At 39.2% G+C, this 27357-nt stretch overlaps 1 protein-coding gene across 11 annotated transcripts in view; it reads left to right on the plus strand.

Moving 5' to 3' along the window:
* Window positions 1-27357, plus strand: part of DMD (dystrophin) — a 2125007-nt gene that overhangs the window by 1613206 nt on the left and 484444 nt on the right. For all 11 annotated transcript variants that reach the window (XM_050936430.1, XM_050936437.1, XM_050936440.1 and 8 more), the window contains one exon: window positions 15649-15766. In XM_050936430.1, coding sequence (XP_050792387.1) covers window positions 15649-15766 — 118 coding nt within the window. The remainder of the gene's footprint in view (window positions 1-15648; window positions 15767-27357) is intronic.

Raw genomic sequence — 27357 nt, forward strand, 5'->3', positions numbered from 1 at the left:
AAAAAAATCAAAATTTTCAATGAATACGCTTGGATAACAAAGAAAAAGAAAAGTTATCTTGATTGGGAAATGCTGCCTCCAGTAACATTTTTATTCTTCAGGTAATATTTTATATCTATTGTCCTCAAAACCAGGTACTATTTATATACTCTAAATACATCCATAATCTACAGAAGAATATTTTAGTAGTAGGAAAAAGTCACTCTACTCACTCAATCTGCACATTTCTGATTTATCTGGAGTTACATCCTTAAAAGCTGTTTCATTTTCTATTTACCTTCATGCAAGTCCTCAACTCAAATTTGCTTCCTGAGTCAGTAATCCTAATATTATCATTGACCCCTTATTTCTGATTTATCCTAAATCATGTTCATTAATCTAATTTTAATAGTGTTTTAATCATTATTACATCCATACGATCAGAGGTTAGCACTTGTTACAGAGGAAACTTTTTCTTTTTCCTGCTTTGTTATGGTGATGGACCTGGTGTGCACACTTATGCTAGGAGACAGATTCAAAGAACAGTTACAATTCATTGTGTTATCATTTTATCTGCTTTTTTTCCCCTCTTCCATCTCTCAGCTAGCAGAATCCATCATGACATCTGATCTCCAAGGGGTAAGCTGCTGTCATTGTGACCCCATTACTTGACATTTTACCAAAAATAGTCTGGACAGCACCTTTCCCATGTAGAATCCCTCTGTTCAGTATTTGTGTACCCCCTAGAGGGTGGCTGAGGTGGCTGCCAAAACTCATCAGGTCTGAAGAAATTACTATATATCATGTTTAAAATGATATGTTAAAAAATCTCATAGAAATAGAATCCTGAGGACCCAATGTGGCAGAAAATATACAAGCCTTCCAGTCTGTAGATCAACTTTGGCTCTGCAGCAAGTCAAGATACTTAGAGTAAGATTGACCTGCTGAGTAAGGCCAGTTCTACAACCACTTCTCCTCCCCACAAAATCTCTTTATATTTCAAAGTAAAACGCTACGTGCAAAGAGCTCCTTCACTCCAAAACACCTTAACTCCTTATCCTGCACTTGTCCTTCCCTCATTTCAGCCACCTGGAAGGTTTTTGCAATCCAACAGTAGAGAGCTTGCCTATGGGATTTTTATTTAAAAATGAAATGTGTGTGAGAGGACAGTACTCATATCCTTAATTGTTAAGAAGATTGTGGGGTTCAGTTATACTCCTATCCTTGTTGCCAGACTCTATCACCATTGATAATGTTGGAGTGTCTCACTGATCATTGTTTAGTTTGAAGCAAGTATCCTTCATCCGCCGTTTTTTCATTCTAGTTGAAACTGTCAGCTGACAGACATTTGGGATTACATACCCCCTTTAAAATTATTTCCAGAAATGATTAACTGACACATGGGAGAGACAAGATGGGTGGGAGAATATCTTTTAATAGACCAACTTCTGTTGGTGAGAGAGCTTTTGAGCTTACACAGCTCTTCTTTAGCTCTGGGAAAGGCATGCAAAGTGTTACAACTAAATATAGAGTAAAGAGATTATTACTTTAGCCTAAGCAGTTAATACATATTTCAAGGGATCATTCAAGGCAAAGTGGCCTGTTAATACCCCTTCAGTCACAGGGGGAAAGGAAGAACTGGAAGACAGCTGGTGGGGATTGTTAGTGAGTTGTATAGGACGACCATATGTCCTGTTTTAGCTGGGAGAGTCCCCTTTTAAAGCCCTGTCCCAGGAATCCCAACTTTTTTGACAAAAATGGGCAATTGTCAATGATCAATTGGCAAGATCAAACGGGACAAATGCCCAGTTTACTAAAAAAGTCAGCGATGCAAGGTGCCGAGCAGTGGGACTCGCAGGGGTCAGCCCCAGCATCAGGAAGCGCAGAGCTTGCAGGGGTCAGTCCCACCTACAGGTGGCTCAGCCCCAGACGTGGGCAGCCCAGGACTTAGGGGGTCAGCCTCAGGCTTCCAGCCCAGCCCAGTGGCCCTCCCATTTTTACTTTAGGTATTATGAACACCCTAGATATATAGATTGTTATAATAAATCCAATGTGTCTATTCAGTCCATGATTTTTAGTGTCTAGCAAAAATATTAATTTAAACTTGCATGCTCGTCTTTTGAAAGTGTTGTGCAGATTTCCTTTGAGGACTGATGGGTCAGATATAGAGTGATCATTTTGTGAAAAATTTTCACCCACAGGTGATGTGGTGTGTTTGTCTTTTATTATTGTCCTGTAAGTTCATGCGAGAGTGTTGTGATTGTCTGGCTTTACCCACATAATTGTTATCGGGACATTTAGTGCACTGGATGAGGTACACCTCGTGTTGTGATGGACATGTGTAGGATCCATAGATCTTGAAAGGTGTGTTGTGGGGGATGTTGATCATTGCAGCAGTGGAAATATGTCTTCACCTTTTGCATCAGTTTTGCTGTTTTAAGTTGACGTGTCCTGCTCTGTGGGGAGCTTGTTTGTGACGATGAGGTTGGAGAGATTGGGATGTTATTTGAAAGCCATAAGAAGGGGTTCAGGAAAGATTTCTTTCAGGATGTGGTTCCCATTGAGTATAGGTTGTAGTTATTTGATGTTACCCCGTATGGGTTCTAGTGTGATGAGGTAGATGATAATTAGGGGTGTGTGGTTAGAGGAGGTTTATTTCTATACTGAATCAGGTTTTCTTGGGATATTTGGGATGATGCAATGTACTTCCCTGTTGGAGTGTCCTTGTTTGGTAAAGGCAGTGTTGAATGTGTTAAGGTGTATATCCCAAACTTTCTACTTGGAGCATATTTTGTGGTATCTGAGTGCCTAGCATTAGATAACATTTGTTAGTGTGTTTGAGATGGTTACTGGGTCTATGGTTTGGTGATCCATGGGTTTCTTGTATGTAGTTGTCTGTAGGGTTCTGTAGCGGAGTAAGCACCCCGCTCCAGCCCTGAAAGGGAGAAAGCAGCCCTGGAGAGGGCTGCAGCAGGGTAAGAGGGATTTACAACAGCTGGGGAAGCTGAGTGGGTAGCTGATCACAGCTGTGGCTGGCTTAACGAAGGCCCAGCTGGCCCTTATAAGAGGGCTGTGGGCCAGAAACCAAGAGACAATCTCTCTCAATCTGTTGAGAGGGATGGGCCTGGCTGCTGGGAACTGAGCAGGGTACCTAGACTGGAGCAGGGCTAGGGAAAGGCCAGAGGAGCTGGGGAGCTCTGGCCTGGAAAACCCCCAGGCTGCAGGCCTTGCTAAAGGCCAAAGAAGGGTACGGAGGTTGCTGAGGGGCAGCCTAAGGGTAGGCAGAGGCAGCAAGTCCAAACCGTCCTTGCCAGTGATGAGTGTCAATTATACTGCAGTCCGCCCCAGTGAGCGGGGGCTAGATGGTGACTGGCAGTAGCCCAAGACTGAGGTGAGGTGGGGATAGGGGGCTGGAGGTTCCCTGGGGAGGGGAGACCCAGCGAGACTCCGAGGTACTGCAGGGGACAGAACCCTGAGAGAAGGGGCACCAGGGTCTGGGAGGGACACTGGAGGCCAGCAGTAAGCGAGACACTGGCCTGCAGAGAGCTCTCCTGAGTGGACAGAGCTAATTCCCAGGATGACCAGCAGGAGGTGCTGCCAGTGTGTCACTGCAGCCCGCTACAGATTCCATTGTTGAAGTTGATTGTATTGTCCAGGAAGTTGATACTAGTGTGGGAGCATAATCAGTTCCATCAGCCCTATTGCTTGGTAAGGGGGAAATCATGGATTCCTCAAAATATTACATAGTCATAGATTCATAGACTCTAGGACTGGAAGGGACCTCGAGATGTCATCGAGTCCAGTCCCCTGCCCTCATGGCAGGACCAAATACTGTCTAGACCATCCCTGATAGACATTTATCTAACCTACTCTTAAATATCTCCAGAGATGGAGATTCCACAACCTCCCTAAGCAATTTATTCCAGTGTTTAACTACCCTGACAGTTAGGAACTTTTTCCTAATGTCCAACCTAAATCTCCCTTGCTGCAGTTTAAGCCCATTGCTTCTTGTTCTATCATTAGAGGCTAAGGTGAACAAGTTTTCTCCCTCCTCCTGATGACACCCTTTTAGATACCTGAAAACTGCTATCATGTTCCCTCTCAGTCTTCTCTTTTCCAAACTAAATAAACCCAATTCTTTCAGCCTTCCTTCATAGGTCATGTTCTGAAGACCTTTAATCATTCTTGTTGCTCTTCTCTGGACCCTCTCCAATTTCTCCACATCTTTCTTGAAATGCAGTGCCCAGAACTGGACACAGTACTCCAGTTGAGGCCTAACCAGCGCAGAGTAGAGCGGAAGAATGACTTCTCGTGTCTTGTTTACAACACACCTGTTAATGCATCCCAGAATCATGTTTGCTTTTTTTGCAACAGTATCACACTGTTGACTCATATTTAGCTTGTGGTCCACTATGACTCCTAGATATCTTTCTGCCATACTCCTTCCTAGACAGTTTCTTCCCATTCTGTATGTGTGAAACTGATTGTTCCTTCCTAAGTAGAGCACTTTGCATTTGCCTTTATTGAACTTCATCCAGTTTACCTCAGACCATTTCTCCAATTTGTCCAGATCATTTTGAATTTTGACCCTGTCCTCCAAAGCAGTTGCAATCCCTCCCAGTTTGGTATCATCTGAAACTTAATACGCGTACTTTCTATGCCAACATCTAAGTCGTTGATGAAGATATTGAACAGAGCCAGTCCCAGAACAGACCCCTGCGGAACCCCACTTTTTATATCTTTCCAGCAGGATTGGGAGCCACTAATAACTACTCTCTGAGTACGGTTATCCAGCCAGTTATGCACCCACCTTATAGTAGGCCCATCTAAATTGTATTTGCCTAGTTTATCGATAAGGATATCATGTGAGACTGTATCAAATGCCTTACTAAAGTCTAGGTATACCACATTTACCACTTCTCCCTTATCCACAAGACTCGTTATCCTATCAAAGAAAGCTATCAGATTGCTTTGACACGATTTGTTCTTTACAAATCCATGCTGGCTATTCCCTATCACCTTACCACCTTCCAAGTGTTTGCAGATGATTTCTTTAATTACCTGCTCCATTATCTTCCCTGGCACAGAACTTAAACTAACTGGTCTATAGTTTCCTGGGTTGTTTTTATTTCCCTTTTTATAGATGGGAACTATACTTGCCCTTTTCCAGTCTTCTGGAATCTCTCCCGTCTCCCATGACTTTCCAAAGATACTAGCTAGAGGCTCAGATACCTCCTTTATTAACTCCTTGAGTATTCTGGGATGCATTTCATCAGGCCCTGGTGACTTGCAGGCATCTAACTTTTCTAAGTGATTTTTAACTTGCTCTTTTTTTATTTTATCTTCTAAACCTACCCCCTTCCCATAAGCATTCACTATGTTAGACATTCCTTCAGACTTCTTAATGAAACAAAGAAGTCATTAAGCATCTCTGCCATTTCCAAGTTTCTTGTTACTGTTTCTCCCTCCTCACTGAGCAGTGGGCCTACCCTGTCCTTGGTCTTCCTCTTGCTTCTAATGTATTGATAAAAAGTCTTCCTGTTTCCCTTTATTCCCATAGCTAGTTTGAGCTATTTTGCGCCTTTGCCTTTCTAATCTTGCCCCTGCATTCCTGTGTTATTTGCCTATATTCATCCTTTGTAATCTGACCTAGTTTCTATTTTTTATATGACTCCTTTTTATTTTGTAGGTCATGCAAGATCTCATGGTTAAGCCAAGGTGGTCTTTTGCCACATTTTCTATCCTTCCTACCCATCGGAATAGCTTGCTTTTGGGCCTTTAATAGTGTCCCTTTGAAAAACTGCCAACTCTCCTCAGTTGTTTTTCCCCTCAGTCTTGATTCCCATGGGACCTTACCTATCAGCTCTCTGAGCTTACCAAAATCACTAGTCACTAGTGAGGAAGTTGGTACTCTGGCTGTTCCAGCTAGTGAGGCCTGCCGAGGCAGCTTTTGGATAGACAGAGCCCTAAATGGGCATAAAGTGTTTTCTTATGAATAATACATTGAACTCAGAGAAGAAATAGTGTGTTTTCTGATACCGTTTTGGTTCTATAGAAACATGTAAGTCAGTTTAGCAAAGCTGCTAGGTAATTTTTGTGGCCCCTTTGAAGGAAAACTATAAGTCTATTAACATGGAATGGTTTAATTACTGCAACAAAATGTTCCTTTTAAAAAGTAATCTCTGCAGAGTTAAATTAATAAATTGCGTTACTATGTCGTTTTATTTTTAAATTGACAGCATATGTAAATGAAGATCCTTTTCTCTCATATTCTGTTTCTGCTCAGTGAAAAGAAAACAAATACAAATTGTGCTGGGGTGGAATAATTTAACAAAGCCTATTTTGTTATGCAGATGCACTGTAGGTGTTACAGATCTACATTTTCTGAGATTGTTAGCAAGCTTTCTCCAAAGCCTGCTAATTACAGTCTTCATAGCTATGTGCATAGCATTTGTCAGATACAGAGGATCATCCAGCTTGTGAACAGGTTCGCAGCACCCCTGAAAGATTGCTTTTTAAGTCCATGTTGAGACAGTTGTGAAATTCTTAAAAGAAATTATTGGTTTGGTTAGATTTCATTTCGAACACTGTATGAGTTAAAAGACAGATAATCAAACCTTTTCCTCAACAACCCCTTTAATTGAATTCTGAATTGCCTAAGCAAAGAACTTCATCATGAGTATGCAAAAGTGAGTAGCTTCATATAGAGGGGAACAAATATTGTTTTTCCCCCCTTCTAAATAGTTACTGTATTGAAATGTCAGGGGAGGGGAAAGTGGTGGTACAGAGTTCAGTGAATAAAGATTTCACATATTTAGTAATAATATTAATGAATGGCAGCAACTATATTAATTATTCAACCCAGGAATTACTTTACTATGAGTTGGCTTTGAACTGACATGGATATTAACAAAATAGTACTTTTATTTCCTGTTTGATGAAGAAGGTCCTCCCTAAATCTCTATACTGCTACATACCTCATCCCATGGCCTATTCACTTCTGGCCTTGTTCTTGAGTTTACTTATATATTACAGTAATGCATGCTATATAAGTATGTAAAATAGATGACAGATGTGGCCCCAAGATGTATCATTACTGCTGAGGACTCTTCAATAAAGTTATGACATGCTTCACCCATGTATTAATTCAGTTTTATGCCATGTAATTCTGTTGATTCCAGTAAAGTTATATCAGCGTAACACAATGGTGAAAAGAAACTCATAATCTCTGTAAAGAGAACCTCAGAATCAATCACAACCTACTAACGCATGGTAAAGCCAGCCACCCATGGCTCTGTCCAGTTAGTGAGTTAACTGTTTGATGTTCAGTGCTGGGTGAAAAAAATTCAGTTACAGGATGAGAAAAATTTCCTTTCAGACCCAAGTGGCAGTCAGCTGTAGCTATGCCAAGATAAATGCATTAGATTTGGAACCACCAGTACTGCTATGTAAACAAATACTTTAATTTAATAATGCTGCCATAAAGGCAAACCAGAAGCATAACTGAAACAGTAGATAAATTTCAGAAGTCACACAATTTATTTCATATATATTTCAACATATAAGCTTGTAGATTTTTAGTTTTTCGTTTTTAATGATTTATTATAAACCCAGTAAACTTTTTAGAGCATTGTCTTAACTGCCACAAATCCAGCTGGTACTTATATTCACTAAATTTCTCCCTTTCAGATTTTTTTTTCAATTCCTTTTTCAGCTGATTTACACTATTGCTTCAGTGGCTGACTTTAGCAATTTGTTCCATATTTCAACCACCCTTTTGTATAAAGAAACCATAAAAGTTAGGGGCTTGAAAATTGGATTTCTCTTTTGAGCAATCACTGTCCATAAATGTGGAAAATGTGTTAAAAGTCTGTAGTGCCACTTTTTATCAAAACAGAGATGTTTGCTGTTTGAATCACATCTCTACATTATTGTGGTGCTACCACAGGCTATTGTGATTAAATTCATAAAACTGCTTTTCTGAAAAGAGAGATTCCAAGTTTGGGGCCTAGTTCTGCAGCCTTTGAAATCAATGGCTTGACTGACCACTGTGTTACTCCATCTTAACAATATTTGTTTTCAAATATAGGACCCAATCTACATGTAGCTCTGCTTAGTTCACTGGAGCAACTCACGTTAATAAGGGTTTGTAGGTTCAAGACTGTAAACTCAGAGAAATAAAGTGACTATCAGGATTACGGCAAGAGGCAGCAGTCAAGATAACAAAAAAAAATGTTTCATCACATTTTAAAGGGTCAGATTCCTGTCTGTACACCTCACAACAGATACATTTCAGTCCCTATTTGTAATTTTCACTGATTAAATTGAATCATGATATAAACCTTCCTGTGCCACATAGCAATACGTTAAGTGATAAGATACTAGATGACAACAAGATTATACCGATATCTTTGTGCTGCATTAACACAGTAGATTTGTTTAAGCATCTGATATCAAATTATTCATGTAATGGAAATAAATTCATATCAAACTATTTAAATTAATTTCAGTATTTTTAATTATTTTGCATTTATATTGTAATAGCTTCTGGAGAAAAACCAGGGGTCCTCTTGTGCTAGGTGATGTACAAACATGTAATAAATGACAGTCATAGTCACATTAAACATTTGCAAATTCCATTATACTAACTTGTCATAAACAGATAGCTAAGGGTTAATGTCTCTTTCACCTGAAGCACCTGACCAGAGGACCAATCAGAAAACCGGATTTTTTCAACTTTGGGTGGAGGGAATTTTGTGTCTGAGTCTTTGTTTTCTGGCTGCCTGCTTTCTCTGAGCTTTGGAGAAGTAGCTCTACTTTCTTATTTTCTGTTTCTAAGTGTAAGGACAAAGAGATCAGATAGTAAGTTCTATGGTTTCTTTTCTTTGGTATTTGCATGAATATAAGTGCTGGAGTGCTTTGATTTGTATTCTTTTTGAATAAGGCTGTTTATTCAATATTCTTTTAAGCAATTGACCCTGTGTTGTATCATCTTAATACAGAGAGAACATTTGTACTTATTTTTCTTTCTTTTTATATAAAGCTTTCTTTTAAGACCTGTTGGAGTTTTTCTTTACTTCAGGGAAATTGAGTCTGTACTCACAGGGAATTGGTGGGAGGAAGAAATCAGGGGAGATCTGTGTGTGGGTTGGATTTGCTAGCCTGATTTTGCATTCCCTCTGGGGGAATAGGAAAGTTCTTTTTGTTTCCAGGATTGGGAACAGAGAGGGGGATCACTCTGTGTAGTTTCACAGAGCTTGTGTCTGTGTATCTCTCCAGGAGCACCTGGAGGGGGGAAGGGAAAAAGGATTATTTCCCTTTGTTGTGAGACTCAAGGGATTTGGGTCTTGGGGTCCCCAGGGAAGGTTTTTCAGGGGGACCAGAGTGCCCCAAAACACTCTAATTTTTTGGGTGGTGGCAGCAAGTACCAGGTCCAAGCTGGTAGCTAAGCTTGGAGGTTTTCATGCTAACCCCCATATTTTGGACGCTAAGGTCCAGATCTGGGACTAAGGTTATAACATAACTAAAGAGCTAAACTTTTCATACTCAGAGTAAAAAATACAGTTTGCATAGTTTTGCAAAGTATATTTTAAATAATGTGTGTATATTGTCCTGGGTGAATGGAGAGTGTGGAAAAATTAAATGAACAAAGCTCCGTGTGTTTGGAAATACAGAAATGCAAAATCTATCTCTATCAGTGAACAGCTGGACTCCTTGTTTATGCCATGAACAGCTAAAAAACTTTTTGTCGGTTTCTATGTACAGGACTGATTTCTATTTTATTTAATTTCCTTTGAGAATCCTGATACAGTGGTATTCAAATACTTTGTGGTATTTCCATTTTTAATAACAAATGGCATTTGTTTTTTTGAGTTGTGTCATGGTATAATTCCCCACTCTGAACCTTAGTGTCCAAGAGATGGGGTACCAGCATGAATTCCTCTAAGCTTAATTACCAGCTTAGAACTTGTAGCGCTGCCACCAACCAGGAATTCCAGTGCCTGGTATGCTCTGGTCCCCCCAAGACCTTGCCCGGGGAACCCCAAGACCCCGACCCTCTGGATCTTACCACAAGGAAAGTAAACCCTTTCCCCCACCCTTGCCTCTCCTAGGCTCCCCCTCCCTGGGTTACCCTGGAAGATCACTATGATTCAAACTCCTTGAATCTTAAACAGAGAGGAAAATGCACCTTCCCCTCTCCTCTCACCCCCTCCCAGACTCTCCCTGAGAGAGACATTAATCCTAACACAGAGAGAAATTAGCCTCTCTCTCCCCCTTCCAGCCTTTCTCCTCACCAATTCCATAGTGAATCCAGACTCCGTCCCCTGGGATCTCACACCAGAATAAAAAAACAATCAGGTTCTTAAACAAGAAACTTTTAATTAAAGAGAGAAAAACAGTAAAAATTATCTTTGTAAATTTAAAATGGAATAGGTACAGAGTCTTTCAGCTATAGACACTGGGAATACCCTCGAAGCCTAAGTATACAAGTACAAATTAAAATCCTTTCAGCAAAATACAAATTTGAACTCCTTCCAGCCAAATACACATTTGCAAATAAAGAAAACAAACATAAGCCTAACTCGCTTTATCACCTAGTACTTACTATTTTGAATTTATAAGAACATGTATCAGGGAGATTGGAGAGAAACCTGGTTGCACGTCTGGTCACTCTTAGAACCCAGAGAGAACAACCACCAAACACTAACAGCACACACAAAAACTTCCCTCCCTCAAGATTTGAAAGTATCCTGTCCCCCTGATTGGTCCTCTGGTCAGGTGACAGCCAGGCTCACTGAACTTGTTAACCCTTTACAGGCAAAAGAGACATGAAGTACTCCTGTTCTATTAACCTTTAACTATTTGTTTATGACAAGTTGCCATTTTGAAGCAACAGTTTATGGTCAGTTGCCCCTGCTGTCACCATCAGGATGACACTATTAATGAGTTTTACTTGTCTAGGCTACTGTAACGATATATTTTAATGTTTGAAATGAAGTAATTAATTCAGTTATACCGTTGTATGTCTGTAAAGATTGCTTAGTTTCACTTTGGGATCCAGTTTTATTATACTGAATGTTTTCTACTTATGCTCTGAGTTTGAAGAGTTTCTTTGAACATTTCAAAACGCCTGTTGCTCCTGATTTAGCTTTCTGAAAGTTGTGTATTGTCAAATGACAATTAAAAATTGTCTGATCAACTGTTTTCCATCTTAAACTATTGTTTAGAAGTCTCCACACCTATCCCCAATCCAAACACTTCTTTCAAATCAGGTGGGTGAGTGCGGGGAGTGTGAAAGAGAGAGACAGTCTATTCACCCAGTCAAAAACCTTTACATGAGTTTTGTAATGTTCCATATTAGCTAAGCTGAAGTCCAGGTGTCCTCTGTGTTCCTTCTTGCTAAAGATTCTGTTGCAATTTGCAGCTGCTCAGGTTTACACCCTTCTCTAATTATTTTTCTCAGCTGTTCTGACCGTTCCATTTACTCACCTGCACTTGTCATCATCTCTATTTAAAAAAAACCCAAATGGCCATGTTTCTATTTTTCAGCAAAGAACAGGGCTTACCTAAATCAGAAGGAGAATATTAAAATAAATTGATTGTGGAAGGTTTTGAGTCAGATTGCAACATTTCATGAAAAAAACCATAAGTATAAACCAAAATTGAGGAAAAACTATGTGTTTCCTTCAGTTCAGGGAGTTTTCCTCAGATCATTCTGTGGATGGAATAGGATTTGCACATGTGCATGCATACACCTTTTCTGTCAGTGCACAAAAAGCTAGGGATTGAACCTTGTCAAGGTACATGGATTGTTTCTTTAGAAGTCTGTCAGGAAGTTAGGCAGAAGGTGGCTGAAGAAGGTACTAGGCAGAATCTCCACATTGAAGCAGAGAGAGAAAGATCAAGAGGGGAAGTAGTTTAACAGATAATAATTTCCTCCTTACTTCGAGAAAGTTCTCAGAGTCAGAAGAAAGGCACACTTCCAGTGATTTTATAATCCAGTCACCTTCTAGGGCCCAGAATCTGCAGATTCATGTATTGCACTGGTGTCAGGACTTCAGGACCTCTCTCTGGTTCTTTGGAAAAATACAGCCTAATTCATTTGGAGGAACATCATCTGAACCCACACATTCAATGGCAGGGAGAAAGAATTGCTCAAAGAAAGGCCAAGATCATATCTCCCACAGAGAGCGGTGATACTACAAAGAGAAGCAGTGCCAATATTCTCACAGGCCCTGATTTAGGAAAGCAGTTAAGCATCAGGTCCATCAGACAGCGTTTAAGCACATACTTAAGTTTCATTGACTGTGTTTTTTGTATTCAACATAATTTGGAGTTCACTGCAGTAACCTCTCTTGCTTTCTGCTGGCAACCAAAAATGTATATAAATGCCACATAGGTTTCTTTCGTGTTCTGTGGGCAGACGTTAAGGCACTGGTACTTAACCACTGGATTTGGAGAGATATGCTGCTTGTAAGCATCCTGTATGCAGCTCTCCTGGTGTCCTCTGGTCTGACTATTCCTGCTTTCAACTAAAGTGAGAAAAGTGCTCTCTTTGCTGTTCAGTACGCATGAGGTAGCATGAAGAACACAGACTTGCATTGTGGAGGTGGCCGGGAGCCATTTCTGGCGGGGCATGTCAATCTGATTACTTTTTCCAAACAGTTTCCAGGTTGAGGAAAAGCCAGGGAAAAGAAATAATTCTTGCCTTTCAAAAGTCAAGAGAGGCAAGGAAGGACTGAGGGTATTTAATCGGATGAATGTGGATTGCTCCATGATGGTGTCTGTTTTGTGATGTTCCCTCTACACAGTCCTTATTGGTGATGTGTGTGTGATGCAAACATTGATATACAGCTTCAGAACATAACACTGATTATTTTGTGTTATTATATAACATTTTATTGGTTGCTTGGCTCTCCAGCTCTGCCAGATTTAGTACCACTCCTTCAGAAGCACATGGTTATATAGAGAGGTGTTAAGAAACAAAGTCCATTGGGGTACCATATGCTCGAGTGCTGTCACAGAGACTTCTTGTAAAAAAAATGGCACTCTAAATTATGTAAACTGCCCATCTTAACCAATGTTTAGTTGGCGCCTGTGCTACTGTAAATAATCTAATCAGCATATGAATGGGCATAATGCCATCCACACATAGGCATGAATGTAGGCCACCAAAGCCAATGATTCTAAAAGACCCTTCAATATGGTAGTTAAGGGCAAAAATCCTAAATAGACATATCTATGCACTTTTGCTATACAGTGTGACTTAGTTGCTGTGACTTAGTTAAAGAATTAACTAATTACTAAAGATATGTGTAGCTATTTGAACAGAATGAAACCCAACTTCATGTATTTTGTTTTTGACATATATTACTGAGTGAGCTGCACATCTCACCCCCACCTGGTCTTGTCACTTGTTAGGCGTCTAGCTGTCACCTGAGCTGGGAATGTAGTCACACAATTCTCCTACACTTAGACAGGGCCCTAGGTTGCAGTCCTCTGGTATTAATCATGTTTGCCTCTACAGGTCTGACTTAGGCCAAGACCATGCAGTTCTGTTCCCTCTGGGGCAATTACAATGCTAAGCAATGGCTTAATAAACTTCTAAAAGAAATGTATCATTTATTTAGAAGGAAAGCATTCGAGAAAAAAATCATAAAAACAATCAACCTGGTTTTATGCATGTCTAGCTTACTAAGTATCTAACCATCTCCCACACTGGAACTCTAGAAGGACTAATTCCATATAAGATAAATTAGCTCAGTGAGGTGATATCTTTTATAGAGCTAACTGCTGTTGGGGGGAGATACACACTTTTGAGCTAAACAGTGCTCTTCTTTCTGTCAGCTTGACTCCTTGTTAGAGCTCCTTATTAGACAACTCAGCTCCCCTTCTTACGCCGTTTATAGCCCTTTTGATTTCCAAGTTCACCAGACTTGGCAAAACAAGCTTGCATCTTCCTTGGAGACAGGACGTAAGATCCTTGAGTTGTTTTCTCCATGGTCTTTCAACTGTATACTTGCTGTTTTCTGATCTGGGAAGCTGTTGTGTGTTGCCTTCCTGTTTATTATTCCAACACACCCTGGTGATATAATGATACAATAACTTCCCCCTCAAAGATCTGGCCACATACAATGTTCAGAATTTTTTTACATATCAGTATTCATTACACTCTTATGTACCAGCTCCCCTTCTGTCACAGTGTGGAATTTGCAGTAGCTTATTATGATAGCCATGTTAACTTTCTGTGAACAATTCTAGACTAGATTCTACATGTGTGCTTGAGGCCTCCTTAAATGATCACAACTACCAGCTCCTTTTTTGCTACACACATTATAAGGTATCAAGACTGAAAAATCATTATAAGACATCAGAAATCTTACATTGGTCTTCCGAGTTCTCAAAGGCCACATGACATTTCTGTTGAATAGACCTAAAATATTAAGAAGTGAAGGGATTTTTTTACTAAAGATCTTCCCCTCATATAATAGTCCTGTATAATTTCGTAAGACTGAAAGCCAATGCAAATTTTATATGGCTAAACTGCAAATTATTGTAAAACCTATCTATTGTACAAAATGATATCCTTTCTATAGCTTTATTACAGGGATGTAAGTATCTACTAAATTTTATGGGATTGTTCAAAAAAATCTAGAGATTGATTACCACTTTCCATTACATTCTGTAGGCCTTTCCTTTAGGTATTGTTATGAATAATACTGGATATTTTTCCTCAGGTAAAGTGCAGCAACAGTATTGCATGTTTGGGTTTTTTGTTTGTTTTGTGTTTTTATTTTTTTGACCAAAGTTTACTTCTTCAGGTAGCAAAGAGTCCTGCTTTAAATCAGACTGACACAAAATATTGCCCTTCAAGTTTTCTTCTAAATCTCTCTCAATAACTTGTTAGTCATGCAGGGCTAAGATCTGTTTCCCACATCAAGCAAGACTCTATAGTCTTGGTGAAGGGTAACTCCATGAGGGCTACTGGCTGGAAATATTTCCTCCCCACATCATCTTGGACAGGCTATGGAGGATTAACAGAGCCACTTTGTGATGATCCTGTTGCCTCAAGCAGCAGATAGTACCACACAGTTCCTTCAGCACTCATCCTCTTTGGGGCAGGGGGGACTTGTAGATCTAATAAGTAGCAGGTCCACTTCCATCTCCACAGCCCTTTCCACTGGAAATTCAAACATAAGAGTCCTTGTGTAACACATGCGTGCTATCCATAGAACATACTGTCACCAAAGGGTAACATTTCCAGTGAGACTTAAGCTCCTTACTTAAGCACTTTTGACAATTTTACCTGAAGAATTTAGTGGAATTCACAAAGAAAGAGTAGACATTTTTATGAATAATGAGAATATCATTATCCTCAGGTAAGAATAATTAAGATAAAAATATATAAAGGTTCATGCTTCAGGACAAGAACATAAACAGTCACCACTTTCCTGTGGAAGAAAATTCCATTTTGAGGCATGTAATTGTATAATATTCTAGTATGTGGGTTGAGCCATTTCACTAAAATATAGAGGCTACTGGACCATGTTGAACACTGGTGTAGTATAGTATTCCTGTAGTGAAATACAACTATAAATGGCTTGGGGCTACTCTCAATTTTATTTGTATAATTTTTTTCTTTTCTTTTTTTTTTTTTTGTACAAACAGGCAGCACTGCAGGAATTGGAGCAAAGGCATCCCCAACTGGAGGAGCTAATAACTGCAGCACAGAATCTAAAAAACAAGACCAGCAATCAAGAGGCCAGAACAATCATTACTGATAGCAGTAAGTGGTGATTCTGCTGCCATATAACTCCCCAGGCAAGAAATATAGAGGATATTATAATAACTTTTAAGCATAGTATTTTTCAAAGTGTGTTTGCCATGAAAAGTGGAGATTATCTATTTTTATTTGTAAGGTAATTTTCAGGGTGAGAATTTACACTAGGGTTGAATACACCCTTTCAGAGAAAGAGTCCCCATAACTTTCACAGAAAACTTGCACTAAGCCTCTCTGGAAAGTTTGATTACTCTCCTGCCCCCATTATTTTCTATGTATACATGAATGCTTTCCGTGATAATCCACCAAAAAAGTGGCACAGATAGTTGGTGCAATATAGCTATGGGGCACCTTCCCCCACTCCATATTATGTTGGTTATGTTGCATACCGATTTCTAAATCTGGCCCTCTTATTTGTAGTAGCACCTAGAGACTCCATGTAGGGATTGAAGCCCCGTTTGCTAGTTGTGGTACATAAAACTAACGGTATTATATAAATAATTTTCACATACGTCCTTGTTCTGGCTGAGACCTGAAGCGCAGTGTTGCTGTGAGAGCCTGTTTTCATATTTGCATCCTGAGCAAAAAGTGTTAGCATCAGAAATCTTATGAAGGAATACGTTCTTATGAGAGATTCTCTCTAGCAGAGTCCCAAAGTGCGCATTAATTCAGATAAAGTTTGCATAAGTACCTGAACTTGTTGAGTGCTTGTTCGTACCAAATGTATGTAGTTCTCCTTTAGGGTGACCAGATGACAACACTGAAATATCGGGATGCCGGGGGGAGGGGGGGCGCCAGTGGAGGAAAAAAAAAAAAGCCGCCAGAGCACCCCACCCCCCTGCACCAGCTCGCCTCGTCTCCACCTCCCCCTGTAGGGGAAGGTGCACAGTTGGTGCAATCTCGCGGGTGGCCCCGTGGAGGCAGCAGGCCCCAGTCCCCCAGTCCCGCTCGGGTCCCACAGGGGAACTAATAGGGCTGCTGCTGCCGCTGCCTCTGCCCCGGGGTGGAGTTTCCCTACAGCCTGCCCTGTGGGGCAGCGCAGTCCTGTCACCCCAAGTGTGCCCGGGCCCAGCCTGCACCCAGCTGCCCCGCAGTGCACCATGGGCGGCCCCAGAGTGGGGGCAGCAGGCCCCAGCCCTACCGTCGCGCTCGGGTCCCGCAGGGGAACAAATGGGGCTGCCGCTGCCTCCACGTAGCAGGAGGTGAAGCCCCGTCGGAGTCCCCATGCAGGCAGTTGCTGCCCCCCCACTCCCATCTATTAGCACGTACTGGGAGCCGATTCCCTGGGCCGGACCCTGAGCTGCCCCTGCAGGTACCACCCCACCCTCGGGGGGTGAGGTGGGCGCTTGGGGCCAGGCCGGACTCACTAACCCCGTGCTCCCCTGCGCACCCTGGACCTCCCTCCAGCACTTGAGCTGCCATACAGCTGATCTGTGGCACAAGCCTGGGAAGGAGGAGGAATGTGGTGTGCTTGGGGAAAAGGTGGGGATTCGGGGAGGGATCCAATGGGGCAATGAGGGGGCAGTGCTGGGGGTGGGGGCAGGGCGGGGATTTGGGAAGGGATCCAGTGGGGAAAAGAAGAGAGAGTTGGGGCACAAGCCCCTCTGGGCTCCGCCTGTGCATGGTAGCAGAGGGCAAAATTGCTTGTTTGTCCCGTGTCCCGACTGAACATCGGTCGGGACGCGGGATAAACAAGCAAATATTGGGACAGTCCTGATAAAATCGGGACATCTAGTCACCCTATTCTCCTCAAACTAGTTTGTACTAAGGTTTCAGTAAGTATGTGCATGTATATATATATGTATACTCTATAGATATATAGAGTCTACTAAAGAAATGTAATGGTTATACACCTCTACGCCGATATAACGCAACCCGATATAACACAAATTCAGATATAAAGCGGTAAAGCAGCGGTTTGGGGGGCGGGCTGCACACTCCATTGGATCAAAGCACGTTCGTTATAACGTGGTTTCACCTATAACACTGTAAGATTTTTTGGCTCCCGAGGACAGTGTTATATCAGGGTAGAGGTGTAGTCTTTTCTTGAAATGCTACCATTAACGTGAATTGTGTGTGTGCCTGAAGTCCTTTTTATGGTAAAACTGAACTTATCTTCCAGAGAAATTGTGTGACAAATGAAAGGTGCCTATATATGTTGAGGATAAAAAAAATACCCCACCATAAACCATTGAAAACTTTATTATAACTACAAATACATATGCAATTATTGATGCAGTATCCTTTTGCATGAGACTTGGTGAATATTTGATTTTGATCTACATGGGTCTCCTAACCCTACTGGTTTCACTTGGACTTTGAATGTATATATAGTTGTATATAAAAAACCCAAAGCTTTTCTCGTGTTTAAATTAGGTAGTATTTTATTTAGTAGACAGAGAGATCATAAATGCGGCTGTCGTCTTGCTCTGTTGGATACGTAATCGTTGTCACATGGTATCTGCCAGTGTGTTTAATTATTATTTTAATGTTCCTGAATATCCATATCACTGGAACTACCGTACAAAAGTTCTTCATTCCCCACCTCCTAATTAGAGGAGATGTTCTCAGAGCCTATTTGATCTAGTCTTCTGAGGCACCAGACTGGATTCATGAAAGTGTTATCATGGTTAGATATTTTCTGTTTGTAGAATTTTAACTACTGAATAGTATTCAGAAGAGTTATTTATCTATTTTTGAATTTTAAAGAATGAATCAAATGATAAATAATTCAGGTGATATTTTTAGAAAAATGCTACTATGCATGTGTAGGTGTCAGAATGTGACATTTATGAGTTACGTTTTCTTAATATATGCCAACGATGGGAAATTATCATTATTGCACAAATATTTTCCTGTATATTAACATTTTTCCTTATATTAAAATGATTAAGGGTCCTCTGTTAGGTCTCATTCCTGAAGTACTTAGTCAGCCTTCTTGTAGGGGGTAATAGAACATTTGATTCCTTCTAAGAGTTCTGTGGAGAAACCTCTCACCCACACAGAGATCACCGCAGGAGCAGGGTGTAAATGAAACCTAACTAAAGATTTCAGGATTTGACTCTGTGTGAAGAACAGTTGAGTGGCTTGTTATTGACTGCGTATTCATCTCAAGTTTGTAAGAATTGGTTCTGTTAATTGTCCTACTAGCCCTATAGCTTTTTGTGAAAGTATCAGACTATGCAATATTTTCTTCTAAAATAGTCCCATCATCTGTTTTTTAGGTATGTATCTTTCTAATAATGAACAGATTCTGAAATCCTTTATCAGTTTTTCTCACTCCTTACTCTTCATACTGATGGGAGTTTTTCTTAATTAAGGATCCAGAAAAAAACTGGCCCAATATTACCTAGAAGATATATAGCACTGAACAAACGTTAACTAAGTAATAAGCCTCACAGTAATTGCATTAGGTAATTAAATAGTAGTTATATGCCTATCAAGCGATTAAAAAAATAATCACAATTAATTGCACTGTTAAACAATAATAGAATACCATTTATTTTTGGATATTTTCTACATTTTCATATATATTGATTTCAATTATAACAGAATACAAAGTGTATACTTTATATTTATACAAATATATGCACCATGTAAAACAAAAGAAATAGCATTTTTCAATTCAACTAATACAAGTACTCTAGTGAAATCTCTTTATCATAAAAGTTGAACTTACAAATGTAGAATTATGTACAAAGAAATACTGCATTCAGAAATAAACAATGTAAAACTTTAGCGGCTACAAGTCCACTCAGTCCTATTTCTTGTTCAGCCAATCACTCAGACAAACAAGTTTATTTACATTTGCAGGAGATAATGCTGACCATTTCTTGTTTACAATGTCACCTGAAAGTGAGAACAGGTGTTCTGATGACACTATTGTAGCCAGTGTCACAAGATATTTACATGCCAGATGCACTAAAGGTTTGTATGTCTCTTCATGTTTCAACCACCATTCCAGAAGAAATGTGTCCATGCTGAGGATGGATTCTGCTCGATAACGATCCAAAAAAGTGTGTACTGACACATGTTCACTTTCATCATCTGAGTCAGATGCCACCAGCAGAAAGTTGATTTTCTTTTCTGGTGTTTCAGCTTCTGTAGTTTCCGCATAGGAGTGATGCTCTTTTAAGATTTCTAAAAACATGCTCCACACCTCATCCCTCTCAGATTTTGGAAGGTACTTCAGATTTTGGAAGGCATTTCAGATTCTTAAACCTTGGGTCGAGTACCTATCTTTAGAAATTTCACATTGGTACCTTCTTTGTGTTTAGTCAAATTTGCAGCGAAAGTGTTCTTAAAATGAACAATATGTGCTGGGTCATCATCTGAGACAGATATAACATGAAATATATGGCAGAATGCAGGTACAACAGAGCAGGAGACATACAATTCTCCCCCAAGGAATTCAGTCACAAATTTAATTAACATATTATTTTTTTTAACGTACGTCATCAGCATGGAAGCATGTCCTCTGGAATGGTGGCCTAAACATGAAGGAGCATACAAATGTTTAGCATATCAGGCACATAAATACCTTGCAACACCAGCTACAAAAGTGCCATGTGAATGCTTGTTCTCGCTTTCTGGTGACATTGTAAATAAGAAGTGGGCAGCATTATCCCCTGTAAATGTAAACAAATTCGTTTGTCTTAGCAATTTGCTGAACAAGAAGTCGGACTGAGTGGACTTGCAGCCTCTAAAGTTTTGTATTGTTTTGGGTTTTGTAGTGCAATTATGTAACAAAAAAAAATCTACATTTGTAAGTTTCACTTTCACAACGAAGCGATTGCACTACAATACTTATATGAGGAGAATTGAAAAATACTGTTTTGTTTATAATTTTACAGTGCAAATATTTGTAATAAAAATAATAATATAAAGTGAGCAGTGTGTCCTTTTTATTCTGTGTTGTAACTGAAATCAATATATTTGAAAATGTAGAAAAAACATCCAAAATATGTAATAAATTTCAATTGGTATTCTGTTGTTTAACAATGTGATTAAAACTGCAATTAATCATGATTATTTTTTTTTAGTTGATTGTGTGAGTTAACTGTGATTAATCAACAGCCCTGACTAGTTATTCTCATATTACTGACATGGAAATGGAAGGGTGCCACATCACAGAAAATGAAGTGCCTCATTCAAAACCACACAGGAAGGGAATATGGAAGTAAAACTCAGAAGTAGAACTATCAGATTTTTCAGCTTGCTATCAGTTCTGAAACACTAAAAAAAATATCAATTCGGAATTTTGGCCAAATTGAAAACATCAATAAAATGTAGTTACTGGTTGAACAGAAAGTGTTTTCTTCAACTCAAAATGAAGCAATTTATTTGGACTTGAGGCATTTTTAACCTTTTTAAATAAAAGAAAATGAAGGTGGTGGCGAAGGCACTGTCCTTATTCCCAATAGCCAGGGCACTTCCGTGGGATGTGCGAGACCCACTTTTAAATCCCTGCTCTGGAGTTCTTCCTGACAGTTGAGTACCCTAACCACTGGGCTATTGGCTGTTGGGATGAGGGTGCCTTTTTAGTCTCTTCTGTTGAAACTGTTCCACTTCGTATCAGTCACCCTCACCATCAGACTGTAAAGTCATTCTCTCTCTCTTGCTGTCTCTCACCCAGTGACTATTCAAGTATTACAGCAAAACAGCTTCAACATGAGAAATTTAGAGAGACCTACAGTGAATAGCTAATAACCTAGCAGCTAGAATACTCACATGAGATGAGGGAAGTACTCTCCAGAGCAGAGATTCAAACTTGTGACTCCCACATCATAGAATCATAGAAATGTAGGACTGGAAGGGACCTCCAGAGGTCATCAAGTCCAGAACCTTGCACTCATGGCAGGGCAAAGTATTATCTAGAGCATCTCTGTCTAACCCGCTCTTAAAAATCCTCCAGTGACAAAGATTCCACATACTCTCCAGGCAATTTATTCCAGAGCTTAACCACCCTGACAATTAGGAAGTTTTTCCTGATGTCCAACCTAAACCACCCTTGCTGCAAATTAAGCCCATTGCTTCTTGTCCTATCCTCAGATGTTAATGAGAACAGTTTTTCCCCTCCTCCTTGTAACAATCTCTTATGTACTTGAAAACTGTTATCATGTCCCCTCTCAATCTTCTCTTCTCCTGACTAAACAAACCATTTTTTTTTCAATCTTTCCTCATAAGTCATGTTGTCTAGACTTTTAATAATTTTTGTTTCTCTTCTCTGGACTTTCTCCAGTTTGTCCACATCTTTCCTGAAAATGTGGCACCCAGAACTGGACACAATACTCCAGCTAAGGCCTAATCAGCGCAGACTAGAGCGGAAGAATTATTTCTCGTGTCTTGCTTATAACATTCCTGCTAATACATTCCAGAATGATGTTTGCTTTTTTTGAACAGTGTTACACTGTTGACTCATATTTAGCTTGTGATCCACTATGAGCCACAGAAGCCTTTCCGCAGTCATTGCCCATTTTGTTTGTGTGCAACTGATTATTCTTCCAAAGTGGAGTACTTTGTATTTGTCCTATTGAATTTCATCCTGTTTACTTCATAGGGAGTAACCACTGGGAAATTGTGTATTGCCGTTTTTGCACTTTTTTTTTCATTTTCACCAAAAAAATTTATTCAAATTGATACAAATTCATTAAATGTTTTGGTTGACCCAAATCTGCATTTTTCAATGGAAAAAATATTTTTGCCCAGCCCTCCCCAGGGATTACTGGCTCCCATTCCTGTGCCAGTCCCTCATGTTGCCTGCTTTACTATATATGTTACCTATTAAAAAATCTAAATGTGAATGATAGTTAGAAAAAGGTTATTTCCTTTAACAGATATTTATAGAAACTAGAGTTTATCAAAACAGCTGTATGGCGGTGATTTTATATCTGCCATACAGCTCTCTGAATGATCTCTCTGAAATCTATGAAAGGGAATAAAAAAATAAAGTCATAAACAGCACTGTTTTAATAAAATTGCCTTAATACTGCATAGATTTAGTCTTCATTGTAAAAAATAGGGACAGAAAAGAAATAGAAGCTCATAAAAATGAGTTCTTTTGTTTGAAGCTATTTTTCACTCTTACTTCATTATCTATATGAAATTGCAGGAGCTACAGTACTTAGAAAAAACTCATCTGGATAAAGAGAGGTTTGTTTAATATTTCTATAATGTTATATTAAAATACCTTTTCCTTCCATCATGGTTTATGACTTCTACATTTGGAAAAATCCAAGTATAATAATTAAATTTTGTCCTGAGGAAATCTAAAAATCCCTCTGCATTTGTAATATCCTTGGTAGCACATTTTGTTGTAACTCTTCTGTGTGCTATTCATTATTCTGCATAAATACTAGCTCCAAAATGTTTCACTTTAGCATAGATCAGAAATTTTGGTTCTTAAAAATAAAATAGAATAAATTTACAGCCAATTCAGATATTATGAAATTCTATTTAATTTAGTTGGGTTTTTAAATTAATTTTTTGTTTGTTTTTCCATTCGGAGGTGTGTATGTGTGTGTAATATATAGTAAGCTGACTTGTGGTTTTGGTCAGGACTGGAAATAGAACTACCTAAATTGTATCTTGCTGGAACCAGGAAGTTCCAGAAAGTGTGCATAAATATATATTCCTGATTAGTGTCCCAGCCCCAGTTTCTAAGCTGAACATAAGTTTGGATAACCTTTGAAAGTTTGCCTTCACTACTGATTTATAGCCCAGTTGTGTGATTTGGTTACTGGTGTGAGTATGTAGTAGTGTGGAGATACCAAAATAAATCACCTTAGCTTTAAAGTATTGTGTGAAAAATAGCTTCTTAATGGTCCAAAGAGTCTCTTTCACAGGGACTAGATGAAGCAAAAGAAACACGTGTACGTTTTCAGTAGCTCGGTTTAAGTAATGAACTGCCAAAACATTTTTAATAAATAAATTAGGTTATATTGCATTCAATGCATACATAATGACAGTAAATAAAAGCATTTCAAGGAACTTTATTTTGACCACTAATCACACTATTGGAACTAGATGATTTCCTTTTGAAATGCATTTCGACTATGACTCTCTAAAACAAATCACAAACCTGAATAATTTATAGAGAAAATCTTTAAAAATGTTTGTTTATTTTTTGAAGAACATAACCATACATTATTGGCTGTTAAAAAAAAGAGTCATGCTTGAAATATGGTGAAAAGAGTCTGAGTGTGCAGCTACATAAAAATAAACATATTTTTATTGAATACCTTGTTGTATCGGACAGCTTTATAGGAAAAATCATCAACTTATCATTTCACTTCTACATGAAATTGTATGCAACTCCTGTAGTGAATGACTGTGGTGCTGTTGTTCGCAATGTCTTATTAAAATAGCTATCTTTATTACAATGTCATCCATATGATTTTTCTCGCAGCTATTGAACCCTTAAAAACATGACCACTTGGGTGGAAAAAATATCAAACACGTATAAATCCAGAATTTGTCATCCAGTAGTCATCCCTTTCAGATTACAAAGATGTGCTTTGCACATGTAATTTGTTTTGAAAATTAAGATATTGATCTTTTTATGGCTATATTGTTGAAGAAACCCAATATAAATCTTATTCCACATATTTCAAGAACTTATTACAAGCTGTAGTTTCCTGGGTAGCTTCCATAAAATTTAATACCTATTAATCATCTGACTCTTTTCTTTACAGTTAAAATTATTAGACCTCAATTATGCCTCCTATGAAGCTTACCTGTGCTGTGGAAGTGGAAGGAGTGCACTACCTGCGTGCCAATGTCAGTGAGAAATACAGCTTTGAAAGGATTAATGTATCTTGGGTGCTGGAAGAAGAATCCCTTGCTAACCTTTGAAATCACTTTCCCTACACAGTACTGTAGCTGCAGCCCAGACACATTCTCTTCTGGTTCTGTGTAGCAAAAGTGAGCTGGGACCTTTAAGAGGGGATGCTGCCTAGTGTGGTGTGGTATTGGATTGCTTGGCCCTTTAAGAACAGGTATCCTATAGTTCCCTGGAGGATCTGGGAAATTTTAATTCCTGAAGGCCAACTGACAATTCCATGACCCTTCATAGTGTATAAGGGAAGCCTGTGACACAATAGACAAAGATGGTGAAATGATGTTCTGAATTTTCTCATAGGGGAAACCTGACCTGAAGGTGAGCTCTCTACTAAGAAAGTTTGAAATCAGCCAGGAAAGAGAATCCAGTGAGGAGGCCTAGGCAAGAGAAGAGCTCTCTTTCTTGGGAAACTGGGGGCATTATAGGGAAGCCAGAGGAAGAGTTGCATAGGAAGAGGCCATGGGATGAAGAATTGCAGGAAGCTATTCAGTCTCTGTGGTCAGGACCAGAAAAGAGAAACTCTGAACAGAGGAGTGTGCTTCTTTGAGAGACAGTACTTAAAATATGATTTATAAAGTTTTATTGTGTAAGCAAGTGATCCTGGGTAGTGAAGTGTAACTGGGAGAAAGATCCAGATAAACTTTCCTCTTCCAAGTAGTGGCCCAGAGTCAGTACTTTTAGTTCATTTACATTGTAGTCAGGGAATGGAATTTGTCATAATCTGCTAGAAGACCTAGGATTTGAATAGCCAGACATATAGCCAGTGCATCGATGTTTGGTTGTTTATTATTATTTCTTTTTAACTTTGGTGACCATTTCTCTTCTTTGGGACCATGCTACTCTGGAGAAGTGGACTATCATGAGGCTGGGACAAGTCTGGAAGGGTACCATTGATCTGTGTGGCTAAGGAAGGGCAGAGACTTAATTTAGCTTGAGAAGAGCAAAGATTATTTTCACTGGACAGTTTTTGGGTAGAGGGGTTGGCTTTATGACTTGATTAGTGGACCAGGTCATCTGACCCTCTCTAAACATCAACCTACCTGGCCACCAGGTGTTGACTGGAGACCACCAATCAGAAGAGGGGAAACTGATGCAGAGAGGTGAAAATCCTATGTACAGTCTGTCAACACTAGTGACTCCTGCCTTCTCCGGTGTTCCTTAGTTTCTGTGGCCACAGGACTGGCCTTTGCATAGGCAAGCTAGAGGTGGAAAGGGCTTTAGTGCATCTTCACTAAAGAAGGCATAATTCAACATACCACTTCTACACAGAAATATGACTTTGTTGTTATTTATGCCTTTGTGGTATCCTTTTGGCTTTTGTGGGAGTCATGCATCTCCCTACATGATTAAAGTTCCATGTGCAACTTGTTATTCCTCTGGAGGTTGAACAAAATGCTGGTGGTATCCTTTCCTAAAAATATTGTATACCTTGTTCTCCTGAGCCTCAGATTTCTTATTTAGTTTAAAATAATGAATCCAAAAGGAAGTAAAAATATTCCATATACATCAGGGTTGGATTGCAAAAACACAAACCAAATGTATCTGAAGACAGAAACAGGCTGGGTCAGACTCAGGGACCAGCTATTCCACTGTCCTGTCTCTGATAGTGACCTGTACCAGATGTTTCTGAGAAAAGTTTAATAACTCCACAGTTAATCTGAACCCCTCTTAGGCTTCTTTTTTTCCTCGGATAGTTAGAGAATGGCTTCAGAACCGAAGCATGAGGTTTACTATACCTTTAGAATTTGTATGAGGCTATCTTATTTTATTGAAAGAAATAGCTGACTAAGCATCAGTGTTATATTTATATTCTGTGTGAAAGCAATAGTTTATTTTAAAGGCTTCAAAGGATGTTTAAACAGTATCTGCACTGAGGCTTCCTTTTTACAGTATTGTATGGGGGAGGAAAGAGAAAATAAATGTTTTTAATTAAATATGGTTGAAAAACTGGATTTTTTTTAAATCTTGTGCTAAATTTAACTAAAACTTATCCAAAATAATGTATAATCTGAAAACAGTAAAGATTGGCAAGAGTTCCACAGTAGAAATGTATCTATAACGTGATAAAAGAGCCTTTTATATGACTCACTTGTGGCCAACCATATAAAAGAGATTACAGTCCTAAATCTCACAGCCCCTATTATGTTTTCCTGTATGTAGTTCAGTAGGATAGACATCACGACCTGCTAATTCAGAAATGCTGCTTGCCTGTCACATACCTAAATAAAGATGATTAGAAATACAAGTTTATTTTCTGCAATTCCGGTGTGAATTTAGATACTCAATGGACACTTCAAATGGGCTGCAATTCTAGATGCGCAATTTTGTGGGACTGTATACAGATAAATTGCAGAAGTGTTCCTTTTTCTACAGTCAATCAACTACCTGGCAAATTGAATTTTGAGGGAAGGTTTGGCCTTTATGTGCACAAAAAGCCATTCTGGTAAGGCAGCTTTGGGTTACTGAGGAAAATTTAGATTTGATCAAAGTTGATAAATACAGCATGAAAGATTATTCATATTAACTGCTAAAATGGGTAGTTACCCATTCAGAGCAGCCTATGAAGGAGCCAATATTGGTGGACAATGCCCTCAGTTACAAATTTAATTATAGGTAGGGCTGTCGATTAATCATAGTTAATTCACATGATTAACTCAAAAAATTAATCGTGATTAATCACAGTTTTAATTGCACTCTTAAGCAATAGAATACCAAATGAAATGTATTAAATATTTTTTGATGTTTTTTCTACATTTTC

The sequence above is a fragment of the Gopherus flavomarginatus genome, chromosome 1, assembly GCF_025201925.1.
Source record: "Gopherus flavomarginatus isolate rGopFla2 chromosome 1, rGopFla2.mat.asm, whole genome shotgun sequence".
Classification (NCBI taxonomy): Eukaryota; Metazoa; Chordata; order Testudines; family Testudinidae; genus Gopherus; species Gopherus flavomarginatus.